The sequence below is a fragment of the Melozone crissalis genome, unplaced genomic scaffold (genome assembly GCF_028551555.1).
Source record: "Melozone crissalis strain CALT ecotype California unplaced genomic scaffold, PUWL_Pcris_2 ptg000057l_1, whole genome shotgun sequence".
Taxonomy (NCBI): domain Eukaryota; kingdom Metazoa; phylum Chordata; class Aves; order Passeriformes; family Passerellidae; genus Melozone; species Melozone crissalis.
The window spans coordinates 5,941,692-5,968,249 of record NW_026535835.1 but is presented as its reverse complement, the minus strand read 5'-3'; the positions used below and the strand labels follow the sequence as shown (position 1 = coordinate 5,968,249).

The 26,558-nt window shown below is 54.2% G+C and overlaps 1 protein-coding gene across 1 annotated transcript; it reads right to left on the bottom strand.

Annotated features, from left to right (window-relative positions):
• Positions 1 to 2,394: 2,394 nt before the first annotated feature.
• Positions 2,395 to 26,177, bottom strand: SH2B2 (SH2B adaptor protein 2). The gene is made up of 9 exons (XM_054287236.1): positions 25,892 to 26,177; positions 15,075 to 15,959; positions 12,751 to 12,852; positions 8,406 to 8,497; positions 6,201 to 6,295; positions 5,864 to 6,046; positions 5,557 to 5,750; positions 3,580 to 3,751; positions 2,395 to 2,869 (listed from the first exon to the last, which is right to left on the bottom strand). Exons 2-9 carry the CDS (start codon positions 15,930 to 15,932, stop codon positions 2,559 to 2,561), a joined length of 2,007 nt encoding a protein of 668 aa, XP_054143211.1. The 5' UTR covers positions 15,933 to 15,959; positions 25,892 to 26,177; the 3' UTR covers positions 2,395 to 2,558.
• Positions 26,178 to 26,558: the final 381 nt, after the last annotated feature.

Here is a 26,558-nt window from a genome sequence, read left to right as displayed (position 1 = left end):
CCATGTGTTAGCTGCGTCTGTCACTGCTTAGCTGTCACAGTACAGTCTGGGACAATGCTCCAGTTTTCCCAGGGGATTCTCAGCAGAAAAGAGCACACTAGGAAGACACACAACGTCAGAGCATGAGGCACAGTCTCCCAGGAGAGATGGAGGCAGGGGAGGGGGAATGACAGGCCATGGGAGATGATAGCACAGGCCTTTAGCGAGGGAGGGGCATTTTCACAGCCCAGGGCTGCTCATTCCCCATTATCCTGCACTACTGACTGACCAGACAAAGTAAATACCAGACTGGAAGGAGAGGAAACCCCGTCCTCTACAGCCTGGACCCACCTTCCTCCTCCCTCTGCTCCCTTCCTCCTCTTTTCTCAGTGCACCCCAGCAGGCAGAGACAGACCCAGCCTGCTGCCCAGAGATACCAACAGGGTCTGCACACATGAGACATCACAGCATCCTCCCTCTATTTTTCCTTTTTTTTTTTTTTTTTTTTTTTTTTTTTTGGTAGCAAAATCCAGCAAAGCCCAAAGCTCTTGCTCGCACGCTGTTGTTTTTGCAAGTGATTTTATTTTAAAACCGGAACTTGAGTTCTCCATTTGTTTAACAAGTCATCCCCCCCCCCCCTTTTCTTTTTTTAAATAAAATTAATTTATTCTACACAACAGTAAACTCTTCCAGGCTCTTCCCTATTTACAAATTAACATTTTTTGCTTGCAGATCATCGCTTCCCCCTCATTTTCCTATCCTGTGCCACAGAAAGTGAGAAACAAAGCCAAAATCTGAAGGTCTGTAAGGCAGTGCTCCCATCCAGCCTTCGGGAAGAACCAGTGATGATGTCTCTGTCAGATCTGGAGATCTCCCCTCATCCACCATGTGTGTTAACCCATCAACCAAGAGCATCCAGCCTCTCCCTGCTCCTCTGAGCTGTGTGAGGAAGGAGAAATGCCCTCAACAGAGCAACCTGCTCCTGCTGCCCTCTGAAGGGACGTGTCTTTGAGGAGAAGGTGGCATGTGCTGCAGGAATGGGATCCACCAGGATGGTCTCACACCACAGGAGGAGCCTTGGAGACACCTCACCTGTCCTCTTGTGAGTCAAGCACTGGGGACATGCTTTGCTAGCTCAGGAAAGAAGGCACCTAATAAATAAAAATTTGTCCCAATCCAATTCCAGGCAAATTCAAGGGGTTTTTTTGAGGTTGTGGCTTGGCTTGTACCTCTTTGAACTACCTGGTAACTTCTAGGGTCTGCTCTACCTGGAGACCTGTCCAAAGCCACCGGGCTGAGGTCCTGTGAGCACTGTCACTCATGTCACTGCCACAGGAGCAGCCAGGAGTCCTGGTGCTGGGTAACACAAGCTCTGTCAGCCAAACCAAGGGGATGTACAAACACTTTGTCTGCAAGCAAAACTGCCCTTCTGAAGCATCTCCCACTCCCCATGAGGCACAAACCTGGCTGGTAAAACCATCCTCAGGGCTTCCATGACCTGTTGGAAAAGAATCAATGTAGTGTTTTTATTCCTGGGAGTCCAGCCAGGCAGGAATACCTGCTTTTACCTGCAAAGCAAAGCTGTCCCTCACCTCTGGACACAGCCCCTGGTCTCTGCCTGACCCCCCAAAACATCCCAAATGACCAAAAACTGATGTAAAGAGGAGGTGTTGTCATGTTTTCCAAGGAATGGAAAATATTGCTCAGCTGTGGCAGAGAGCAGGCAGAAGGCTGATGCCCTTGTGGAGAGATTAGGTTTTGAAAAATCAAGGAAGAAAGGGAGGATGAAAGGGTTATCCAGGGATTCTCTGTTACTACAGCAAGGAGAGAAAGGAAACAAAGGGACAGAAAAGGCAGGACAGCAGGACAACCCTTCCTTGAATGCAATTCATTGAGCTTTGGACAAAAACCTTCTTCTGTCAGAGGGTAAGAAACGTGCCCCAGAGGGAGCCCAAAAGCCAGCCCAGATAAACCCTCAGGCCCTCTCAGTGCTCCATGTGTGTGAGAAGAGTTTCTGCATGGACATCTGACACATGTCCATGCTCATCCCAGAGTGCCAGAGTCCCTTGGCAGCTGGTTTGCAGGGCGGTGCCAGAGGATGTTGGCCATGCTGGGCTCTGGCCCCAGCGGGGACATGCCAAGGTGCCTTGGCTGGAGGATGGAGCCTGGCACAGTGCTGGGTGCCATCCCACAATGGGCACAGCCAGGAGGAGCTGCAGGGAGCCCAGCTCAGCCCTGGGAAAGAAAGCTCTTGGTCCGGAGGGAAGGAGAAGAGGCTGCAAGCTCCAAAATGGCACTGACTCTGAATTTCAGCCTCCCACACTGCCAGCCCTGGGGCTGGTACCAGGTCCAGCAGGGACATTGCCCAGCAGTGACACAGGGCATTGCCCAGCAGTGACACAGGGTGTGGCCCTGCAGAGACACAGGGCATTGCCCAGCACTGGCACAGCTCCCACAAGCAGCAGGGATCGAGGAGCACATCCCATCCCGGCTGGGTGGCTGGTGGTAGCAGGAGGAGGTGGCGAGGCCGGTGCAGGTGAGGGGCACAGCTGCCCCGCTGTCCCCCGTGCCCGGGGGGCTCAGTAGAAGGAGTACTGGTTTTCCACGGCCCGGGTGCGGCTCCGGGCGCTGTCAGCCTCGTGGTAGTCCTCGGCGCCGGCGGCAGAGGGCTCCGGCCGGCGCTCGGCGCTGTCGCTGCGGCTGCGGGGGCCCAGGGCACCCTCCAGGCGGTGGTAGGGTGCGGGGGCCGGGGCGGCGGGGGCCACGGGCACCCCTCCCTCGGCGGGCGGCGGCGGGCCCGGGGGGGCTGTGCTGCAGAAGTAGTGTGGAGGTGGCAGGTCGACCCGGCAGCCCGGGGGCTGCGACACCAGGGGCGGCGGGGGGCCGGTGTCTGCAAAGGAAACACGAGCTTGACTCTTGTGCTGCCTGCGGGCTCGGCCCCCTCCCTCTGGTACCTTCCCACACCCCCTCTCCATCCCTGACCCTGTTCTTGTCCAAGTCTCCTTCCTGCTCTCTCCCAGCACAACAATGCTCTGAGCCTGCAGACATCTCTGCTCCTGTCCTGCCCGAGCCAGGGCACTGTCACCCATAGGGATCACAGGGGACTGTCACCCACAGCCACGGACAGGGGACACAGGGCACTGTCACTCATAGCCAGGGGTCGCAGGGCAGTGTCACCCACAGCCAGGCATAGGGGTCACAGGGCACTGACACCCACAGTCATGGTCAGGGGTAACAGTGCACTGTCACCCACAGTCAGGGGACACAGGGCACTGTCACCCACAGCCAGGCACAGGGGTCACAGGGCACTGTCACCCACATCCAGGAATCACAGGGCACTGTCACCCACAGCCAGGGGTCACAGGGCACTGACACCCACAGCTGGGGCTCACAGGGCAGTGTCACCCAGACTGGCACAGGGGTCACACCAACACAGCCCTGCTGCTGCCTGGCCTCAATGCCCACCCCCAATGAGTGACACCCACCCTGGCACACCTCCAGAGCCACACACATCCGCAGGGCGCTGCTTTAGGGAGGGAATCCCACGGATCTGTCCCTTTTCAGGGACAATACCCCAGTCCCCGGCAGCCTGGCACCCACCTGGCTGCGGGCTCTGTGCCACCACGTAGCTGCGCAGGGTGATGTCGGCGGCGCCGCCCGACTCCAGCGGGATGGGGTGCGTGTGGAAGTGGCGCAGCATGTCGAAGATGGTCTGGAACCAGAGGTGCTGCACGTGGCACTGCCCACTCTCGTTCAGCGACAGCCGCAGGTGCTGCAAGGGCAGGGGCACGGGGTGAGCTGGGGGTGTGAGGGTGACACTCACCCTTGCAGTCTGCACCTCCATCAGCCAAGGGAGGTGTGCTCCCAACAGGATTGTTGTCGCAGACATCTTTTTATTAAAAATCCTTTCTTAGGATTTTTCCTTCTGAGAAGCTGAGAGGCCTCAGAAACAAAATGTAAACAATGGTTATCTGCTGCTGTGGAATGAACAGGTGGATCTGTGATTGGTCTCGTGTGGATGTTTGGAATTAGTGACCACTCACGGCAGAGCTGGCTCTCTCTCTCTGTCCGAGACACAGACCTTTGTTATGATTCCTTTCCTTTCTATTCTTAGCTTAGCTAGCCTTCTGAGAGGAAACTTTTCCTTCTATTCTTTTTAGTACAGTTTTAATGTAATATATATATAACAAAATAATAAATCAAGCCTTCTGAACATGGAGTCAACATTCTCGTCTCTTCCTCACCTGAAAACCCCTGTGACCACCCTCACAGATTGTTGTGTTTACCCTGCTGCAGAATGTTTCCTGTAAAACCTTTTACACCCAGTGTACCTCACTTTTACCTCACTAAAGCCCCAGGAGCAGTTTGACCCCTCCTGGATGAACACCATAAAGAAACACACACAGAGAAAGGTGTCTGGGTATAACCAGGAGCAGCTGAAGCTCTGATTCTGGGGGTCACAGACAGCCTGGAGAAGCCTCCAGCCCACCTGAACTACTTCTTGCAAGGTGACAAGAACAGGCAGCCTCTGCTAGAAAAGGGACCCAGCAAAAAGCTGCTTGTGGTTGGTTTTTCATAGTGCATCTGGGTATTTCAGGGCATGGAACAGACAAGAAGAGGGCAGGAGAAGGTGTGCCAGGCTACACTGAGCCCCCATGGGTATTTATCCATATGCTCACATGACAGGCACTGATCCAATTGGGAAAGTGTAGAAGGGGCTGGGCAGGATGCAGAAGGGTCTTGGGGCACAAGGGCAGGTGGTCCTGAGGGATTCCCTGCTGGGGTACAGTTCCCTGCAGAGCTGCTGCATTTGGGGTCACCCACAGAGCAAGAAGGAACCTGAGGTGCTGGGCAGGGCTGGCACTAACATGTTGGGGAAGATGAAACAGGAAAGCCTTATAAATATGATTGCCTGGCAAAAGATTTTGAGAATATGGAAACTATAAGTGAGATTGAAATGAAAGCAAGCTTTGGGATACCTCAGTTACTGAACAACTGGAAAACAATGGTGTGGCCAGCTGAAGGTAATCCCCTATTGATGGACCTGCAGACAGGCCCAAGGGTCAGAGCAGACCCTGCCAGCTTGGCAGAAGGGGCACAAAGAGGAGTTTTTAGGGTTTAAAATGTAACACAGTATGGTAATGTAATGATTCCTACACGCTATATGTAAATGCTGTAGGATTTGTGTCTTGTACTGGATTGGTTAGTGAGAATGAGAATATTCAACATGGAAGAAGATTTATTGTATTGTAACGGGAACTTTGCTCTCTTGCCTTTTACTCTTACCCCTTTTGCTCTCTTACCCTCTCATCCTCTCTCCCCCTCTCTTCTCTGAGGCCTGCTCCAAGCTGCAGCTGGCAGCTCCCAGCAGGGCCCTGCACCCAGGCCCTTTGCAATAAACCACAAGTTCCACAACCGGGCTGCAGAGATCTCTGCTCTCTGTCTGTCCCGACCGTGCTACCCCCGTTGCTCCTACACTGGCATTTACGGAGACGCAGAGCAGAGGGAGAAACAGAAGAGAGGGAGGAGCAGAGGACAGGGAGGAGCAGAGGACAGGGAGGAGCAGAGGACACCCACCTTGGCTTTGCCCTGGAAGTTGAAGGTCAGCACGTACTCGCCCGGCCGTGTCTCGCTCTGCCGGATGACGAACAGCCCGTGGCTGCGGGCGCCCCCAAACAGCACCAGCTGGGCTGCCTTGATGCGGGACAGGGTCCCGTGGAACCAGGGGAAGTCGGACAGGTTGATCTCAGCCTCGGCCTCGCTGTCCTCCCCTGCCCACAGGGACAGCAGGTTTTTAGGGAGCACCTGAACATCATCCCCCCATCTCCTCTCCCTCTGTGCACCCTCCAGAGTGAGGTGGGTGCTGCATCCTGCATCCCAGTACCTGTGAGGTGCCCACCAGCAGTAGGGGAGGATTCCAGCGTCTGCAGGAAGTTTTCCAGTGGGACGTGGGTGAGGAGCTCCCCCAGGGAGTCCCTGCCCCGGCCGGGGGGCACGGGGACAGAGGTGGCCATGGCAGCGTTGTGAGAGATGGGCAGGGCACATCTGTCTGGTGGCCTGGGTGCCTCTGGAAGGGAGATTGCATGAGATGAGTGCATGGCTCAGTATCACCCGCCTGCTTTGCAGGTAACTGTGCTGGATTCTCCTGGATCTCAGAGACACCTGAGGGCTAGGTTATGGCTCTGAGGGAGTCCCAGACCTTCCCAGATGTAGTTCCTTACCATCATTCAGGAACTCGCAGCTGGACGAGGTTGTCCTGCCTGGCAGACAGGGTCCCTGTGCACAGGACACCAGCTCAATGTCGTCCCCACTGTCCCTGGAGGAGAGCACAGACAGACACACACATGTGACACCTCCACTCACTGGCATGGAATGGGGATTTGGCCAAACAAAATTCCAGTGTGATCCAAGAGCACATCCTATTGCCCCTGAATTCCTCCCAAGGGGTTGCCACTGCACCAAGAGCATTGAGAGGCAGAGCAGCCACCAAACATGACTTTTTGGGGGTGAGAAACCAACGTGGGAAGGGTTAAACCCTCGAAAGCCCACACTGTTGGTCATGTTGGTCGGTTCCAGCTGCAGGATTTGCTGCAGGATTTTGTGGGTTTGGAAGGAAAGCTGTTACCTTGACTCTCAGTGCTTTGCACCCACACACCTTCCCACCCGAGGGCGCTTTCACTTTCACCCTCTGCAAAGGGAATTACCCACCCACAGGAATTCCATCCCTAAAAGACATAAACCACTAAGTCAGGAGAGGCCTGGAGCAAGACAGCAAGCGGGAATAGAGCCAGGGAGCCACTCAGAACATCCCTGTTGCCAGCCCTCCCCGTGCACTTCAGCACCCTTCTTGCACAAGCATCTGACTTGCTCCACATCCTATTTTTATCCCAGCCACCAGCAAGAGTCCAGAGCTGCCCACAGCACTCAGCAGCTCTTGCTTCACACACAGGGCCACGTGGGCACAGGCAGCAGGGGAAGCTGCTGAATTATTTAGTGGCCAGCGAGTGAATCAGCCATTGGGAGTCATTCAGCTGCAGCCAGTTAAAAACAAGAAGGGAGGAAGGAAACCAAAACCAACAGAGCTCTGCAGAAAAGCCGTGGCTGGGCGCTCAGGAGGCAGCTCCAGCACGCAGCCCTTGGCAGGAGCATCGGGAGCTGATTGAGAATTCGCTCTTGGCGCCCGGCGTGTGTGGCGGTGTATTAAACAGCTCGTTATTATTTGCTCTGCAGTTCATTATTATTTGCTTTACAGTCACGTCCGGGGGCCAGAGCGGGCTGGTGCTGGGTGCTAAGCAAACAGAGAGGGCTGGGAGGCTGCCAGGGGCACAGCCAGGGCCAGAGCCAGGGGCTGGCACGGGGACATGAGCGGCTCCTGCGGTGGCTCGAGGGCAGCACGGCCGTGGTGCTCAGCTCCAGCTGGAAAACCAACACTGAAACATGGAGTGAGGGAAAAAAGGCCTTCTCACAGCCTCACATCAGCAGGCCAGCCTCAGCAGTGCTTTTAGAGTAATAGAATCACAGAATGGTTTGGGTTGGAAGGGAATTTAAAGCTCATCTCGTTCCACCCCCTTGCCATGGGTAGGGATACCTTCCACTAGCCCAGGTTGCTCCAAGACCTGTCCAACCTGGCCTTGGATACACTTCCAGGGATGGGGCAGCCACAGTTTCTCTGGGCAATCCATGCCAATGAATTACAGATTTCAGAAAACAGGAAAAGGAGCAAAGATCTGGAGTGCACCAGTGCATCCTCCATGGTGACCAAATGCCTCTCTGTAGCAGGAGGGGGCAAAGGCAGTCTGGAGGGAACAGGAGCCTCTCCAAGCCTCTGTTCCACATTTGAGTGATGTTTTCACTACTACAAGTTTTGGTTGTTCCAAAACTGTGCCAAGAAAGGCAGTGCCAGGGTTTCCCCAAGGCTGGGCCTGTCTGAGCCAGCAGCACCAGGCACACAAACCTCCCTGACACAACTTGCTGCAAGTGCTGGTGAAACAGCAGATGAGAAGTTTTGGCTGAGTTATGACTCCAATGACAACACTGATGCCACTGAGATAGAAATACAAATAACTCAAACCAGCAGAATTTTAGATATATCATGGATGCTAAGCTGGAAAAAACCATGGAAAATAGCTCAAATATGGTATAAAAGATTCAGAAGGTGGGTGTCAGGAGCTTCCTGCTTTGAGACTCTGTTTCCAGGTCACCTGCCTCTGCCAGGCTGAGGAGATGTGGGGCAGAGAAGGGTGAACAAGTGGCCAGTGCTCTGCATCCCTAGCAAACACAGGCTGCTAACTCTGCCTCCAGACCTCTGCTGCTGTGAGCTGGGCACTTCCTGTGACAAGCCAAGCAGCAAAAATTGCATCTGGGTAACAGCCCATGCTCAGGCAGCAGAACCCAGCCCCACAGAGCCCCTGCCCAGCAATCCTTACCCAGGGTCGATGCAGTCCTGGATATCAGCCACCCACGAGTGCTTCTGCAGGGAGTCGATGGTCTCCAGGATGTACTCGGCCCCATTCTCCACCTGCAGGCCAGGTGGGATGGAGTCAGCTGTGCCAGGCTGCTGCCCCCCATCCCGAGGGAAAACACAGCCCAGAGCCCAGCCAGACCCATGAACAGCACCTCAGCTCAGCAGGAGAGGAGCAGTGTCCCACCCCAGCACAGCATAGGGGTGACAAAGTGTCCCATCCCATCCCATCCCAGCACAGGGTGACCCAGAGGATCAGTGTCCCATCCCATCCCATCCCAGCACAGGGTGACCCCAGAGGATCAGTGTCCCACCCCATCCCAGCACAGGAGTGACCCCAGAGGAGCAGTGTCCCACCCCATCCCAGCACAGGAGTGACCCCAGAGGAGCAGTGTCCCACCCCATCCCAGCACAGGAGTGACCCCAGAGGAGCAGTGTCCCACCCCAGCACAGGGTGACACAGGGGATCAGTGTCCCACCCCATCCCAGCATAGGGGTGCCAAAGGATGACCTAGGAGATCAGCGTCCCATCCCACCCCAGCACAGGCGTGACAAGGGGTGACCCAGGGGATCAGTGTCCCCAGAGCCCAGCACAGGGTGACACAGGGGATCAGTGTCCCACCCCATCCCAGCACAGGAGTGACCCAGAGGATCAGTGTCCCATCCCATCCCATCCCATCCCATCCCAGGAGTGACCCAGAGGATCACTGTCCCACTCCATCCCAGCACAGGAGTGACCCAGGGAATCAGTGTCCCACCCCACCCCAGCACAGGGGTGACCCCAGAGGATCACTGTCCCACCCCACCCCAGGACAGGAGTGCTGAGGGCTGACTCATAAAGATGCATCCAATCTGACTCCTGACCAAATCTAGCACTCAGAGGAAAACCGCACTGCACCACTATCAGCAAATACAAGATTTTTACAAGGTTTTTACAGCCTCCAAGGAAAAAACCACACCTGGCTGGCAGCACTGGGTACATGGCACTGTGCCCAAGCACAGACAGCATCCCTCACTCCTGGGGCACCTCTGTGTCCCGCCCAAAACTAGCTCTGCACAGCTGTAGCAGAAGCCACACTGCTCTCTGCCCCAAAACCCTGCCAGACCCAGGAGTTTTAAACCTCTCCTTCATTATCTTTTCTGCCTGCTGGTCCATGAGGATTCTGACTTCTGATTGCAACAGAGTGGGAGAGAAACCCCCTTTCACAGGGAAAAAAATAATAAATAAAAATTAGGACACAAAAGAGCCTCCAAACTATCCAGCCCAAAGGAGCTGTGCCATTCTGGGGCCGGGCAGAACCAGAAGCTCCACATCAGTGGACTCAGATGCCATGGGATGCTCTGTGCCTCTGGCAGCTTTCCCTGAATCCCTCATGGAGCCTTAAACATCATGTTCTGAGGTGGCAGAGAAGCCCTGACTCTGGGAGAGTGTCACACTGCCAGCTGAGACAACCTCCAAGCAAATTCAATTAATCACAAACAACTGAATCACCATCCTGAAAATAAGCAGGGAGGGCAGGGAGCAGAGCCCTGGCTGGGGCTGAGCAGTGACCTGGACCCCAGCAGAGGTGGAGGGGAATAGCAAAGATCCCCCTCCCCAGTTTGTTTAACTTAAGAAAGGATCTTCTCAGGCTTTTTGAGGGCAAGGCATGAAGCTGACGTGGGAGATGGGGCTGCTCACTCATGCAGAGCATGACAGCAAGCAAAGCACGTGCAGGGCTTGGGTATTTTGCAAGCACCTGCTTGTGCAATGGAAAAAACTGCATGTGCTGGGTGTCTGACGGGCTCTGGGGACACGCTGGCTGCTCATTTTTAGGCAATCTGGCAGGAACTATTTCAGTGTGGCCTCCCCAAGCAAGGCAGGGGCTTTTCCAGCCACAGTAACATCCCTAAATGAGGCAGGGGCTTTTCCACCCATTATAACCTGTGTGTTGTGTGTGAAGGTTGAGATTGGACTCCACATCACACAGAAAGGGAAACCACTGCACCCAGCTTGCCCACCTAACCTGCCAAACTGAGGGTGCTTCATCCCCTCTGCAAATCCAGCCAGCAAAGGGGGAATGAGAGAGTAAAAAGATGTCCCAGCAAGGAGCCAGGCAGAAAATGAATCACAAATAATATTGGATGTGAGAAAAGGGGAGCAGCATTCTGTGCCAGCAGCTGGGAGGGGAGAGCAAAGCCTGGCTGGGGGGCTCCATGCTGTGCTTGCTGGCTCAGCTCGCTCAAAGGATCAATTGTGATCAATTCCCCTGGGCAGGGTGAGAGCCAGGACAGGGCAGGAGCAGGAGGTACCTGGTAGAGCAGGTATTTTCCAGCTGGCAGGGTTTGGAGCATTCCAGGAGTGCATTAAAGGAATGGCTGGAGCAGTCACCAAGCTGTTAGCAATGGGAGAGGGGAGACCATGTCTGACTTCAGAATATGGGAAGAGGGCAAGCACAGAATTTTCCTGCAGCAGCCAGAGAAACCAACCCTGACAGGCACCCAGGAGGCTGAAACCTCCTAGAAGGGATCTGTCATGACCAAGCCCATCTGCTCATGCTCAGGACAGCTCCAGGGATAGGGAGAAGCAGTGGCACATCCTGGGTGTTGAACCAGGATGAGGACATCAGCTTTGGACACTGATGTGACACATTTGACACATTTGAGGTGGGGCTTGTAAGGAGATCTAGAAAACGCGACAAGAACGTGATGAGCCACGTTCCAAGAGCAGAGATCAATGGCTGATGGGTTGTCAATGGCCAGTGGTCAAAGCTGAGGGATGTTCTCCTTTTCCCATCAAAGGCTCTCTGTGTGTGCTCCTCAGCGATGAGCACAAAAGGATGTGAGGACACCTGATCAATCCATGGATGACATCACACTGAAAATGTGTTGGAGGACCAGGCAAGAATTCAAATGGACTTGTCAAAGCTGAAGTGGAAGAAGAAGCTGAAACCAGCCTTGAGCTCAAGGACAGGGTGAGCCCTGGGCTCAGCGTGATCACAGTGGGGAAGCACGGCTTGGGAGCAGTTCTACAGAAACCACCCCAGAGTTACACCAGCCCACAGGCTGCCTGTGAGTCAACATCATCATCATCATGGCGTGAGGAAAGCACTGCATCAGCTTGGGCTGGACAGAGAGGAAGAAGAAAGGAGAAGCAATCCTTCCCATCTGCTCTGGGCCACAGCCTCATGTACACTTTGGGGCATTCCATCTACAGAGCCTGCAGGGAAAGCAAGGAGGAGCTTGGGCTGGTCAGTCTGGAAAATAGGAGACACTTGAGGCTGGCCTTTGAAGCACAGAAAACAACAGCTGAATGAGCCTCTGTGCCCATGGTGGGCACTGACCACTGCTGAGGCTGAACAGCAAGAAGCCCTTGGGGAAAGGGAAGGTGCCAGGAGAAGTTGTGTGACCTTGACAAGGAGCAGGATTTGATGGAAAGAAATTTCTCCTGGGAATGTGTGCTTGGGCCAGGTGGATTTCAAGGCTTGGGAGCTCTCATAAAGCCAGGCTCAATTTTCCCCCTTTTCTTTTCATAGTTTTCTAAGCTTTCAAGTAGGTTCATTCAGCCTGGCCTCTCTGTTCTGCATTGCCACACACTCTGGGGGAGAAGCATCAGGGAGAGAGGTGTTTAGAAGAGGTGGAACCCAGAAATGCTCAAATCTAATGGTCCATCACTGTCATGGTGTCCAAGACCCTGCAAAATTCAGCCCTGATCTGCCATGACAGGCTGTTGTCTTCCAGCAGAGCAGGAGACAGCACTGAGCTAATTATTTGCATGATATGGAAAATTCTGAAGAAAGAGACTTTCACTCTCTGCTCATGCCCCCAGACTCATGTGTGGTTGATCCCCAGGGTCTCATTTGCCCCACAGAGCTGTTACCACAGAATCACTAAGGCTGGAAAAGACCTCCAAGGTCATCAAGTCCAACCTTTGACCAGCTGCCACCTCATCAACCAGACCACAGCACGAAGGGCCATCACAGTGTGTCAATGAAACAGCCACCACATGTCACCGATCCGGGACAGCAGCAGCCACAAAACCACAAGCAGCTGCAGCAAGGAGCATTTTCCCTTGCAGGTTGTCTCAGATCACTGATTTAACCCATCTCCTGGTGACACAGAGAAGCCAAACCCCATGGTGAAAGCCAAACTTGATCCCAAAACACCCTGGTGTCACCTGGAGCAGGCAGGGATCCTCTGGGGAGCATTTGTGCTGTTGGCATCCCAGCTCTGAAAGCCAAGGCAACAATCCCTTTGGGGTCTGAGCCTCCTGCACTGCAGGGTGCAGGTGCAGGAGGGGGTTCCTGTAGGGATCCACACCCTGCTCTCACCTTTAGGACAAAGGTGTTGTCTTTGTCAGGCATCTCCAGGGGCATGGTGGTGCGCACCTCGATGATGGCCGACAGCGGGATGCTCACCTTGGGTTTGGAAGCCTGAGAAAAGGAAAAAAAAAAAATAGCAAAGAAAATAAATGAAAAGAAATCAATGAATTAAAAAAAAAAAAAGTCACTCAATTGAATCAAACTGTCCCTGGGGACAATGCAGCAGGGCTCTCAGAGGCAAGATCAGCTCAGCCTGTGTGGTTATTACAGAGGGGGAATAAACAGCATTGATTTCCCTCCTGTGCCTGATAACTCTGAGCTCTGTGAATTAAACCAAGAGGAGACCCAGTGGAAGACAAGGAGGTGCTTTTAACTGCCAAACCACCCTTCTTGCTCCAGCGCAGGCTGATGTGCCAGCTCTGCCAACACCACTTAATTTCTCTCCATTTTCAACCCTCTCTCGATGGAGAGAGCTGTGCTATCTGATGGGGGATGCTTCCCATGCAGAAAGCAGCCCCGTTTCTCCAGCACAGGAGCAGCATTTCAACCAGGCAGCTACAACACAGCAGCCTCAGCCATGCAGGGAATTTTAATTACATTAAAATAAAGAAAAATGAATTTCCCCCAGGGCCCCTGGCACCCGCCGGAGCCTCGGTGGGGAGGCAAGACCCGGTGCCTCCCACTCCCGAGTGTTTGCTGAGCAACAAATTCCCCAGATATTTGTTTTAATTATAACAAATCCCCACAAAGGCGCTCGTGGAGCTGCTCTCCAGGGCTGGTCCCCTCCAGGGCTCTGGGATTTGGAGCACTGCAGCTGCAGGAAGCAGAGATGAGATTTAGTCACCAGGACCTCGCCTGGTGCCGTGGATGCAGTGGGTGGGACGAGGCCAGCAAGGAGCTCCAGGCTGCAAGTTACCAATAACGGGCTCAGTTCCCATTTTTATTGGGAAATAAAAATAAATAAATCCAAGAGAGAACAGAAACTGCTTTTTCCCTTGCAGGATGTTTCGTTTTTGCCAGCCCCAGAGCCCCAGTGCTGCCTGCAGACACGTCTCAGCCCTGCAAGGCTCTGCCCATCCCTGGGGAATTTTTCCATCTCGGTGTTTGCACAGCAGAAGGTCAGAAAGGAAGCAGCAGCTGCTTTGAAAGGAAAGGAAACAAGGTGATAATTCACCCCTGAGCCAGAGAAGGGTCTTAGAATCACAGGATGGTGTGGGTTGGAAGGGACCTTAAAAGTCATCTCATTCCAACCCTCTCCTCTCCAGGAGGGTTCTTCCCTTTAGAGGTTTACAGACATGGCCATAGTTTTTGTAGGGTCTGTGTAAAAACAAAGCTGTGGGCTGCTGAAGCAAAAAAGCAGTTTTCTTCCAGCTGTGCCAGACTGGTGCCACTTTTACATTTGCCAGATGGAAAGCAAGATGGGATGAGAGAAGAAAGCTGTAAACCAAAGCGGGGTGTGATTATAACAGAAGAGCAGACAATGTTCATAAAAGTTGCCATAAAATAATTCCAAAATTGATTTTTAGAGGCAAATCAAGATACACTAAAAAAGGAATCTCTCTACGAGTTCTCTCTTAAATGTTTTAAGAGCAGCAGTTGTTCCATTTTAACCCAAGTTTATTTTCTCTTTGGTGCAGCTGATACACCAGGCTTCATTAGATCCTCTATCCACAGAATGGGTTGGAAGGAATCCTTTTCCACCCCCTTCCATGGGCAGGGACACCTTCCACTAGCCCAGGTTGCTCCAAGCCCCATCCAACCTTGCCTTGGGCACTTCCAGGGATGGGGCAGCCACAGCTTCTCTGGGCACCCTGTGCCAGGGCCTCACCACCCTCACAGGGTAGAATTTCTCCCCAATGTCCCACCTATCCCTTCTCTCTTTCAATTTAAAGCCATCTTCCCCTGTCCTGTCACTCTCTCCAGCTCTCCCATAGGCTCCCTAGTGGGCACCATGGACATTGGGGTTGTTTGCTTCCAGCCAGGCCCCATTCCTGGGCTGAGGAAGCCCCCAGTCCAGCCCAGAGCAATGCCCACCATCCGTACCCACGCTGAGCTGCTCTCCAGAGAGATGCATTTGAGTTCAAACTCATGTTTTATTGTTTTATATTTGCTCAAAAGGTGAGAGGCACAGACCAACACCAAGAGTGCAAGGTTCATTTTGGCCTGCAGGTTGGATGGGTTTCAAGCACATTTTCCAATCCATTTGCACCTCAGCCACACAGCACCAACTCTCCCTCTGGACCAGAGCTGGATTTCAGCCCAGCTCAGCAGTGGAAACAAAAAAAAGCCCTCAAAAGCTTGAATTTCTCATAAAAACAAAAGCCAGGGCTTACCTTTGGAGGGACATAAAACTCCAGGAGGAACCTCTCCCCTTCCACCTTCACCGCTTTGCGCAGCAGGAGGCGGCACTTCTGCCACTGCGAGCTGCCCACACAGTTCGTGTCATCGGCCACCATGTAGCGCAGCGTCCCCTCCCTCTGGATGTCCACCAGCTCCACCTTGGACGAGGGCACCTTGGATAGGCGCAGCTTGTGTGTCCATTTCTCCCGAGGGTCCCCAGGCTCCTTGCCCCCGGCCGGCCACGGCTCCCTCTCGGCTCTGCGCCCGCCCAGAGCAGCCTCGGCCCCCGGCTCTGGAGAGGATTTGCGGTGCCACATCTCCTTCATGCCATCCACCACGCACAGGCTCATGTTCCTCAAGGAGAAACCTTTCTTGAACTTGGGCTTGGCAGCAGCGTGGATGGAGACATCCTCCGAGCTGCGGGACTGCCCGTAGGAGGAGACTTTGTGAGCCTGCACCTGCTGGGCCGGGGTCAGGTAGCGGCTGGCGCCCAGCGGGGCGTCCATGCTGTCCAGAGACTCCGTGGAGGTCTCCTCCTTCCTGGTGACCTCCCGCCCGTAGGGGACGTGGCAGTTCTGCAGCCCCACGAAGGGCACGATGTTGTACTTGGTGGGAGAGTCAGACACGAACACCCTGCTGACCTCCAGGCTGAAGATGTCCAGGAAGTTGGCGGTGAAATGGTGGGAGAAGGAGGTCTCTGCCCCGGGGGTGTCGTAGTGGGGGTTCTCCTTCAGGAACTGGCAGAACTTCTGGGCGAAGTCCACGGCGGCTGCCTGGGCGTGCAGCTTGCAGAACTCCCTCCAGTCGGGGAGCGGGGAGGAGGGCTCCTGGCACAGGGCATCGCCGTTCATGGCTGCCCCATTCCACCTGCCGGCGGGCTGCAGGGTGAGGACACGGGCTGAGTGTGGTGTGGACATGGACACAGACTGTCCCCCAGAAACATGGGCATCCCATCCTGTCCCCCAAAAACAGGGACATGGACAACCCAGTCTGCCCTCCCACATGGGGACATGGACAACCCAGCTTGTCCCCCAAAACCAGGGACATGGACAAGCCAGCCTGTCCCCCAAAAACATGGGCATGGACACAGACTGTCTCCCAAAAACAGGTAGATGGACATCCCATCCTGTCCTCCAAAAACAGGGACATGGATACAGACTGTCCCCCAAAAACAGGGACATGGACATCTCATCCTGTCCTCCAAAAACAAGGACACGGACAACCCAGCCTGTTCCCACAAACAGGGACATGGACACAGCCTGTCCCCCAAAAACAGGGACATGGACACAGCCTGTCCCCCAAAAACAGGGACATGGACAACTCAGCTTGTCCCCCAAAAACAGGGACATGGACAACCCAACCTGTTCCCCAAAAACAGAGACATGGACAACTCAGCCTGTCCCCCAGAAACAGAGACCTGGATATCCCATCTTGTCTCCCAAAAACATGGACATGGACAACCCATTCTGTCCCCCCAAAATAGGGACACCGACAACCCAGCCTGCCCTCCCAACCAGGGACATGGACAACCCACTCTGTCTTCCCTCAAATGGGGACACAGACAACCGACCCTGCACCCCGAACAAGGGCATGGACATGGACAACAACCCTGACCCCAAAATGGAGGTCACCCCTTGCCATGATGCCAGAACTGATCTGCAGCTCCAGTGCAAAGGAAAATACTGTGGGAAAGTGTCTGTGTGTCGCTCTCTCTCCACTGCATCCACTAGGAAAGAATCTTGGCGCTGGCAGCAGCCATAAATTGTATTTATTTCACGATTATGACCATGCAAAAGCATTATTGATTTCTCATGAAACCGCTAAGGAGTCCCCGAGTGTTTGCCTGCAGGATTCCTCTCACTCTGTGTCTGCCTGGCCATGGCACAGCTCTCCGCAGGGGGAGGGAGCACTGGGAGTCCTGGAAGCATCCACCCAGGGCAGCACCCTCCCCTCTGCACCCCACAGCTGGTCCTTCTCTTTCTCTCCGCTCTCTATTTCTGCCCTCATCCTTTGCCACATGAGTTTTGGGATTTTGCTGTCCCTGCTGAGCATCAGCTGACAGAGAAGTCAGGACAGGTTCTCCGCAGAGGCCCATGAGTAGGTGGGGTGCAGGGGGAAAAGGAACAGAAGCCAGACCCAGGAGCACAGCAGAAGTTGACAGGAGCTGCAGAGCAGACCTGGGAGCCCTTGGGACAAGCATCACTTGGCCCAAACCCCACACTGGTCCTTCTCCCAGTGGCTGTGAGACTGTGTACAGTCCAGGTTGGCGTTCATATTGCACTTCCCAAATCTCTGCCTGACTCTGGGCAGCATGAAGATCCTCCCCTGGGGGACCCCAGCAGTGACTGCATCTCAAAATTCACCTGTCAGTGCCAAAACTGCTCATGGCTGCTGGTGCTGGTGGGCCTTGGCTGGGGCACTGCTGACCCCATGAACCCAAACATCTGGTCCCTGTGTCCAGACACCTTCCTTCCTCCACTCCAAGGGCAGCAGTTTGGCAAATCCATCTCAGCTGCTCAAACACTGGGTGCCTGTGGGATCCAGTTCTGGAAGGGCAGGACAGTTCCCCCAGGTTTTGCTGCTCTCCATTCACAGAGCAGCCCCTTCCCTGAATTTTGCTGCTCTCCATTCACAGATCAGCCCTTTCCCTGAATTTTGCTGCTCTCCATTCACAGAGCAGCCCTTTCCCTGGGTTTTGCTGTTCTCCATTCACACAGCAGCCCTTTCCCTGAATTTTGCTGCTCTCCATTCACAGAGCAGCCCTTTCCCTGGGTTTTGCTGTTCTCCATTCACACAGCAGCCCTTTCCCTGGGTTTTGCTGTTCTCCATTCACACAGCAGCCCTTTCCCTGGATTTTGCTGCTCTCCATTCACACAGCAGCCCTTTCCCTGAATTTTGCTGCTCTCCATTCACAGAGCAGCCCTTTCCCTGGGTTTTGCTGCTCTCCATTCACAGAGCAGCCCTTTCCCTGGGTTTTGCTGTTCTCCATTCACACAGCAGCCCTTTCCCTGGGTTTTGCTGTTCTCCATTCACACAGCAGCCCTTTCCCTGGATTTTGCTGCTCTCCATTCACAGAGCAGCCCTTTCCCTGGATTTTGCTGCTCTCCATTCACAGAGCAGCCCTTTCCCTGGATTTTGCTGTTCTCCATTCACAGAGCAGCCCCTTCCCTGAGTTTTGCTGCTCTCCATTCACAGAGCAGCCCTTTTGCTGGCGAGGGATTACTCCTGCTAATAAATCACGCGCCGGATCCCACCACAGCTTACACGGCCAGTAATTAATTACTGCTCTGATGAACGGCACCAGCCAGGGATCAGGGCGGGCACTGGGGACTGGCATAACCCACTCCTTATCCTCCAGACCCCAGCCATGTCAGTGCCCAGACCCAGGCAGGGCTGGGCCCTGAAGGCTGGGATTCAGAGCAGCAGCTGTGGCCAGGAGCTGGTTGCCATATCCCCAGCACATCCCTACAGAGATGAGTTCTCTGGGAACACCTCCATCCCAGAAAAGGGCTCTCAAACCCCCCTCCAAACACTGAGAAACCCACACAGGCAACAAAATCCCAACACAAACATGATACATGTGGCATTTCCTCACCTTTAAGGCAGGGATTCTGCTCAGTGCCCTGGCTGTGCCAAGGAGGCACTGAGGACAGGCTACACATGGGCCTGCACTGGCTCCTCACATCCCACAACACCAGCAGAGCTCCAGCTCCTGCAGAAATCCCTGGCAAAGCTCTCTCCAGCATCACAGGGATTTCCCAGAGACCTGAGCAGGGATCCATGCCAGCTGGGAAAAAACCCATCCCTGCAGTTTAGGAGCAGCCTCTGAATTTCCCCGAGAGACATCAGCACGGCAGTAGAAAATGCAAAGCTGTTTGTTACCCGCCCAGCAAATGAAATTCCTAATTATCCATCCATCACCAAGCAGAGGATTTAAAGACTCTGCCCTTTGAATTGAAAATTCACAACCCCAGCTCTGCCATGGCCCAGGAGCTGCCCTGGCACCAAGCCATGGGCCGGGAGTATTTGGGCTCAGGGAGAAAAGGGAGATGAAAAGGATTCTCCTGCTGCCAATCCAAGCAGTCAGAGCCAGAGCAAGGGAGAGGGTGCAAAGGGAAAAGAGCAGGAAGGGGCTTGTGGGGGAAAGAGAAAGCCCCTTGGTGATGGGTTTATTTACATCTGCCCCGGGGCTCTGCTGCTTTCCCTCCCATGAATTTGGGGGAAAACACAGCTCCCCATCCCACCCTCCAGGAGGGATTGGTGCTCAAGGCCTGCATGTCTGAAACCAAGGGACCGCAAGCTAACAGACTCTGAGGGGTTAAGGGAAAAAAAAAAAAAAAAGGAAGAGTAAAAAAAAAGGCACTTCAAAAAAGATAAAGCCCCAAACAAAAAGCCTCAAGGAGATCCAGGCATGGCAGCCGGGCTCCGGCTCGGAGACGCGCACGCAGAGGCATCACAGCATCTTCCTTTCATCTGCACGGGGATGACAGACTTTAAAAGGCCAATTTATAAAAATGAAGCCTAGAGGAGAGACATCTGGCAGGTCTGAGGAGGCGGCGGCGGGGATTACTAACCCTGTGTCACATATCCAGGATATCCAACCCCCCTGCCCGGAGCACAGCCAGGATCCAGCAGCACAGGCTGGGACTCAGTGGGGTGGTTTAAGGGCAGCCCCTGGGACTGCAGAGCCATCCCCGCCCCTGATTCACCTGATTTCTGCAGGAAGCAGGCTCCCAATTATCTGTGTAGATTTACCTTTAATCTGGATGCCTGCACTCCCCTCCATACCAACAGCTCTGCCCCACTTCTTGAAATAACTTATCATGCCACAGACAGCATCCCCGGGCAGAGCGGTGGAAGCGGAGACCAAAATAAGCTCACGATGAAAATAAGCAGCAAATCTGCAATTGCTTTTTGGAAAGGGCCATCCCCTGCCAGCCCAGCTTCCTGAGGGCTGCAGCACACTCCAGGCACCTTTCTAAAGAGCCAGATCCCTTCGGAAGTACCCACAGCCCACTCCAGAAGTGGCTCAGGGGCCACAGCCTTGAGTCCTTGAGTCCCTGGCCTGGGTGACACAAGAGGACAGAAAAATAAATATATAAAATGGGGTGGTTTGTTGTCATGAAGAAGCCATGGAGTGGCAAGCACAGCATCAGGCTGGTGACAGGCTCCTAAACCACCTGCAGGAGCAGAGCTGTCCCTGCTGCCTCTCTCATTTGGGAAACTGAGTCAAAACTTAAGAAAAGAAGACAAAAATAAAGAACTTCTGGGGTTTGCCAAGTGGAAACCCAGGCTGGGATGACAGGTGAGAGCCAGCTGCTGGCAGTGATTTGGGTCTCCTCTCCCACCAAGGTGTGCTGAGGCATCCCCTGCTCCGGAGCGGGGGGGGACACATAGAATACTCTGGAAGTGGAAGCAAAGCTACTGACCTCAAGAAGAAATGAAATTTAAACTGTCAGCAAAAGCGCAGGAGACCATAAAAAAACAACTCCTCGGTGAAGCAGGAGTCAGGGAGCAACAACAAAGCCACCGGGATTTGCTGAACCAGAGGCGTGGGGAGGAACCAGCATCTAATGAGGTGTTAATAACCCGAATGCGCAACGCCGGTCATGGGATGGCCAGCACAGCCTGCCCAGCACGGCTGGCTCTGATGGCTTTATTTAAGGAAACAACGCTAATAAAGAGATGTTTCCCTTCCGCCCAGAGCGGCACAGCCAGGCTGGGACAAAGTGATCCGAAACTGAGAGGGGGAAAAGCACGGTCTGCCGAGAGCAGCGACCTGAATCCATCCATCCCTCCCTCCACCTCCAAGCTGAACCCCCCCATCCATCCATCCCTCCCTCCACCTCCAACCGTGCGGGGAAAACGGCAGACAGCAACGGGAAAGGAAAAGGCAGCGCAGGAGGCAAAGCCTGGCTACAGGACAAGGAGATGCCAGCCCAGCCCCGGCTGTCTCGCTCCTGCTCGGTTTCCAGCAAGATCGATGCCACTCAAAGCCCCAGCTGGTCACGGCGATCCCGCGGGAATGACATGAGGAAACCCAGGCACCTGCTGCCCCAGAAAAGCGCCTGACCTAAGCGTGCCGTGCCAGAGGAGATCCCCGAGTCACGAGCAGGGCGCAGAGCAAGGCGATACCCCCGGCCCCCCCAGGGGATGCTGCTGGCAGCGGCTCCGACACACGGGCAGCTCCTGGAGCCCGTCTGCACAAAGCCCAGGCACTGCCTGCCCTGGGCACACGGGACTACGAGGGTCGTTTCTTGCCCGTTTTCTCTTTTGAAGATGTGTCCTATCAGCATCTCCACCCCAAAACCTCGTCGTGGGGAAGGGGAGAGCAGGGCAGAGCGAGCAGGCTCAGACTGATGGCAGGATATCAGACCAAGGGGACACCCTTATGTCCAAGAGGAGGAAAGGTTCATTTCTTGCCCATTTTCTCTTTTGAAGATGAGTCCCATCAGCATCTCCACCCCAAAGCCTCATCCTGGGGAAGGGGACAGTGGGGCAGAATGAGCAGGCTCAGATTTCACAGTATCACACAGAGCTGTGGAAACACCCTTATGTGCAAGAGGAAGAAAGGTTCATTTCTTGCCCGTTTTCTCTTTTGAAGATGAGTCCCATCAGCACCTCCACCCCAAAACCTTGTCCTGGCCACCCAGCACTACTGAGCGCTTTGGGGCATCCTTTTTGAGAGCTGGGCTGCCCAGTGGGACCCCTCACAGAAAAAGGCACCAGGAGCCTTTTCACTCCAGAAAAATCTTTTTTCTGGGGTGAGGGATGAGGGATGCCAGGAGCTGATCTCCCCCCATTCCACTGCTGAGACCTGAAGGCTGTGACCAAGTGACCTCCTCCCTTTGTCACCTCAAGGACCCTTCCCAGCCCTCAAGACCCACCAGAGCTTTAATGGCATGCAGAGGCTGAGGAAGAGAAAACCATAGGGGACAAAAGCAGAAGTCACCTTTTGCTTTCACACCCCCCTGGACCCCTGACCACAGCCCTGGTGTGGGAGAAGCTGATTTCTCTCCATGCTCCTCAGTACTCCATGCACTATTTATACTATTGTGATCTTAAATCAGACTGCCTGTCTGAACCAGATAGAAATGGAAACATTCCTTGTTCCTCTCATTTACTGGCCATCCCACTAAAATATTAATTGAACAGCATTTTGGCCTTAAATTTTATAGTCAAACCACCTGCCTTGAACCAATCCCTCAGCAGGAGCATGCTGTAACTCCCTGCCCAGATGCACTTCAGGGTCCACCTGTCACCTGCAGCTTAGAAAAGATTTTTCTGGAGTGAAAAGGCTCCTTGTGCCTTTTTCTGCTGCCCAGCCCAGCTCTCAAAAAGGATGCCTCAAAGCACTCAGTAGTGCTGGGTGGCCAGGACAAGGTTTTGGGGTGCAGGTGCTGATGTGACACATCTTGAAAAGAGAAAATGGGCAAGAAAAGAACCTTTCCTCCACACATAAGGGTGTCCCTACAGCTCTGGGTGATATCCTGATTCCAGCCCCACAGGAACCAATGCTCCTGAAACTGAGCAGATGGGCCCATGAGAGCCCCCAATAAAACCTGAGATTTTCTCCATCTCCCACTACTCTGACCATACCACAGGGTTGTTCCTCTGCCTCCCCTCCAAAATCCCCCACAGTGGATGTTGTACTTCCTGCGCCGACAGCTGCTGGAAAATAAAGACAAGTTCATAGATAAGATCCACTGGATCTTAGATAATCTTTTCTCTGAGTAATTCCATCCAGCTTGCAGTGAGCCACTCTGCCAGCCCACACATGGGGCTGGAGCATCACCCAGGCCACCCAACCTGCTGGTGTTGGGGGACCTGGGGGACACCTCAGGGTCCCCAGGGTGCACTGACAATGATCAGCAAAGCTTTGGTGCATCATAAATGCAGCTTAGGGCTTGGAGGCAGTGCGTGGGAATAAAGCAGAGACACCCCCTCAATGCCCCAAAGGAAAAGCTATTGGAAAAAGGAAATAAATGAAAACCCCAGAGCTTTGGGTGAAGGAGGTCAGAGGCTGCTGTCCATTCCCCCTCACTCGGGTGCCACCTCACGTGCCTGTCTCCAGCCAGAGAGCTTCCCACAGAAAACCACCCAGTCCAAAGTCTATTTTTAACCACCACAATAGCAGAGCCTTCCCCGAGGAGCAGCAGAAGCCCTGTCCCAACCAAGCAATCTCACATTTCCCTCGCTAAGCCTCGATTTCCTTCCGCCTCTCAGCCCACAACAAAACCCTTCTCCTCCTCCTCTCACCTTCCCATCCTCAGAAAACTATTTGCACATCCCTCCATGCCCCTGCAGGCTGGTGTGCTGTGGGTGCAGAGTGTCCTGCACACCTGTTACACATTAACCACTGACCTGGCACCTGTGGGCAGACCCTTCCTGCACTCAGAAATGCCAAATTGGAGCAGGAGGTTCACCTGCTCAGCCCCCTCCCCTGGATGCGCCCCAAATTCTGGGGATTTACAGAAAAAGCCCTGCAACATCAACCCAGCTGTACTTCCCAAAGTGAGTGCAAACTCTTTAAAAGAGATTATTCTCTCCCTGGGGATTGCTGTGCCATGGAGGAGCTCTTTGGGGGTTTTTGGGGAGAGAGCTGAGTGGGTGCTCAACAAAGCAAATCCTGATGGATACAGCACTGTCATCACTGGGGATCCCCCACCATTAGGTCAGAGAAACCCCTAAGATTGTTTTTCAATTAGAGCACATAATAAACATGAGATAAAATTACACAGTTCTGTAGGAAATTTTCTTATTATGTTTTTTTTTTACGTTGCAGATCTAATTCCCCACACGCATCACTGTCTCATACCCGCCTGCAAACAGCCTTAAACTGCTGCCTAATGCTATCTGAGCTGGGGAAATTCAATTCTACCCAGCGCCTCACCCAGGACTGCTACAATCACTGCTAATTGCTTAAGTGGTGTATTAAGCAAAATAAAAATTCCAGTGGGCTTTGAACCACCCCCCCATCTCAACCAGATGATGCCAAAACACCCTGTTACAGCTGCCAGCCCTGGCTGGAGAGCCAACCTCAAATACCCTTCTTCTCTTCACTGTGCAGGGATGCTCCTGGGCAGGCAGAGCTTTGTACCCAGCACGGCCATGACCACACCAGAGGGATCCACAGGCTGTGTTTGCCTTTGCCACCCCTCTTGCCAGGGTTCTGGGGTGCCATTGCAGTCCCAGGGTCCAAATGCTGCCAGGAGCCAGTGAAGCAGGGCACAAACATCTGCCCAGTGGGACCCTGGGGTGGATGCACACTGGGTCCTCTCCTGTCCCCCCACCTGTGGGTGTGGATGGATGTTGGGCTCATCTCAAATCCAAACCCTGCACAAGAGCAAGCAGATTCTCCAAAGCCCTTCTGGTTTTCCCTTTAGCAAAAATCAGGTTTGGGATGCAGTTTTAGGCATGTTCTCTCCTCCTCTCCACCATGATGGAGCCAACTGGGATTGAATCTCTCTCTGGGAGCACCCAGGTTCCCTCTGCCTGCACAAGGATGGGGATCACTGAGCCAGGGACAAGTCCCCAGCCCTATCCCAGCACCTCACTGGCACCTACGGGCAGGGAAAGCAGCTGAGGTCAAGTGAGGGCAGCCCCAGGCAGGAGGGGAGTGATGCAAGAACCTCAGGGCTGGAAGGACTGCCCTGGGGCATCCCAGCCAGCCTGAGTCAGCAGGGCCAGCAGATGTGCAACCATCATCGGGTTCCTCTGCTTCTGCTGGGAAGAAGAGGAGGAGGAAGAGGAAAGGCATCACCGAGCAACATCCTCATCCTGAAGAGATGGGTGTTCTGCCTCCAAGGAGGGAGGGCAAGAGGAGGCTGGACAGGACCACACTGCCATGAGGGTGGTCACAGTTCAGGAGAAGAGGGGACAGATCTCAGATCAGCCAGAAGAGGTGGCCCTGCAGTCAAACAGCCACTGCAGCCCTGAACCAACTGAGGAATGAGGGGATTTTAACCCCAAAGCCTTGACCAGACAGGGCTGACTCACCCTCCTCGATGGCACAGGGTCACTGAGCTGGGTGAGACACCACGCAGGGCTGGCAAACCTGTGTGCTCCCCAGGCTGCAGCAGAGAGGATTCTGCAGCCTTTTAAAGGAAACACTCAGCCCTGGGCTCCTCTATGTTACAGTGATGGTGAGACACTGGGAAATACCACAGAAGGACACAGAGAGAAGGTCCAAGGGCACTTGCCATCCCACCTGAGCAGATCTCCTGGCAGCACACACCCACCTGTCTGTACAAATGTGCCCTCCCCCAGGGAAGGGGGGCTGAGCAGTTCAGAACTGCCTGTGTGCTTTAGGAGGATGATTCCTATTTAGAAAGGCATCCCCAGAAATCCACAGTCCTTCTCCACTCTCCCAGCAAACCAAACCAAAAATCCTCATGGAGGGCAGTTCTGAGTAATCATAGAATTGTTTAGTTTGGAAAAGACATGCAAGATCACCCAGTCCAACCATTCCCCCATGTCCCCTAGTGCCACATCCACACCTCTGCTAAATCCTCCAGGGATGGTGACTCCACCACTGCCCTGGGCAGCCTGACAACCCTTTCAGCAAAGAGATTTTTCCTAATATCCAACTAAACCTCCCCTGGCATAACTTGAGGCCATTTCCTCTTGTCTAGTCAGCTGTACCTGGCTACAATTTCCTTTCAGGCAGTTGTAGAAAGAGAGAAGTTCCCCCCTGAGCCTCCTTTCCTCCAGGCTGAGCTCCCCCAGCTGCTCCTCGTCCACTCAAAGCCACAGGAGCAGGGTCTGTGGGGGTTTTGGGCAGGGTGCAGGGGGGACAGGGAGGTTTTACCTCCTTTCCCGTTCCAGTTCACAAGATCCCCGAAGCACCGGCAGCGTGGCTCTTGCAGGTCAAATGCATAACTCCAACCGATCAATTTCCACACTGGAAGGAAGTACCAGAGCGACTGGGAGGGAGGGACCTGGAAGGCAAAGGTTTAGGCTGTCAATGCCTGGAGCCACAGCAATATCCTCAGGCACATCTCACCTCCCCCAGGCCACAGTCCAGCAGGGCTCGGGCCTGACTTCACCAAAAGCAGAAACAAGCAGGAGGGCCGGGCAGAAAGTCCCTGAAGCCTCCCCAGGGCCTTCCCGCGGTGCTGCCCACAGAGCAGGGCTGGCTGGAGGCAGCAGCCGCCCCTCGCCGTGCCCGCGGCGATGCAGGGCTGAGCCCCCGTCCGGAGCCCCCTCACCCCTCACGCAACGCCAGGCAGACAAAACCGACCGAAAATAAGAGAGCATCCGTGCAGGGGCTGCATGTTGTGTGTGCCCCCTTCGGGTCTGCTATCCCCGAACCCTGGGGGAAAACAACCCATGGCTGCAGCCCCGGGGAAAATCCCATCCCCAGAGCAGCCCTCAGGGCCGGGAGAGCCCAAACCAAGGCAGCAGCCCCATCCCTAGAGCCGAAGGAGCCCGCATCCCCGGAGCGGCCCTCAGAGCCGGGTGAACCCAAGCCAAGG

Excerpts from the sequence above, each read along its gene's own strand:
- SH2B2 (XM_054287236.1), bottom strand. The coding sequence starts at position 15,932 with ATGAACGGCGATGCCCTGTGCCAGGAGCCCTCCTCCCCGCTCCCCGAC. Across the intron at positions 6,047-6,200 it reads CTGCGAGTTCCTGAATGATG|AGGCACCCAGGCCACCAGAC; the intron begins GTAAGGAACTAC and ends TCTCCCTTCCAG. Across the intron at positions 3,752-5,556 it reads ACTTCCAGGGCAAAGCCAAG|CACCTGCGGCTGTCGCTGAA; the intron begins GTGGGTGTCCTC and ends CTGCCCTTGCAG.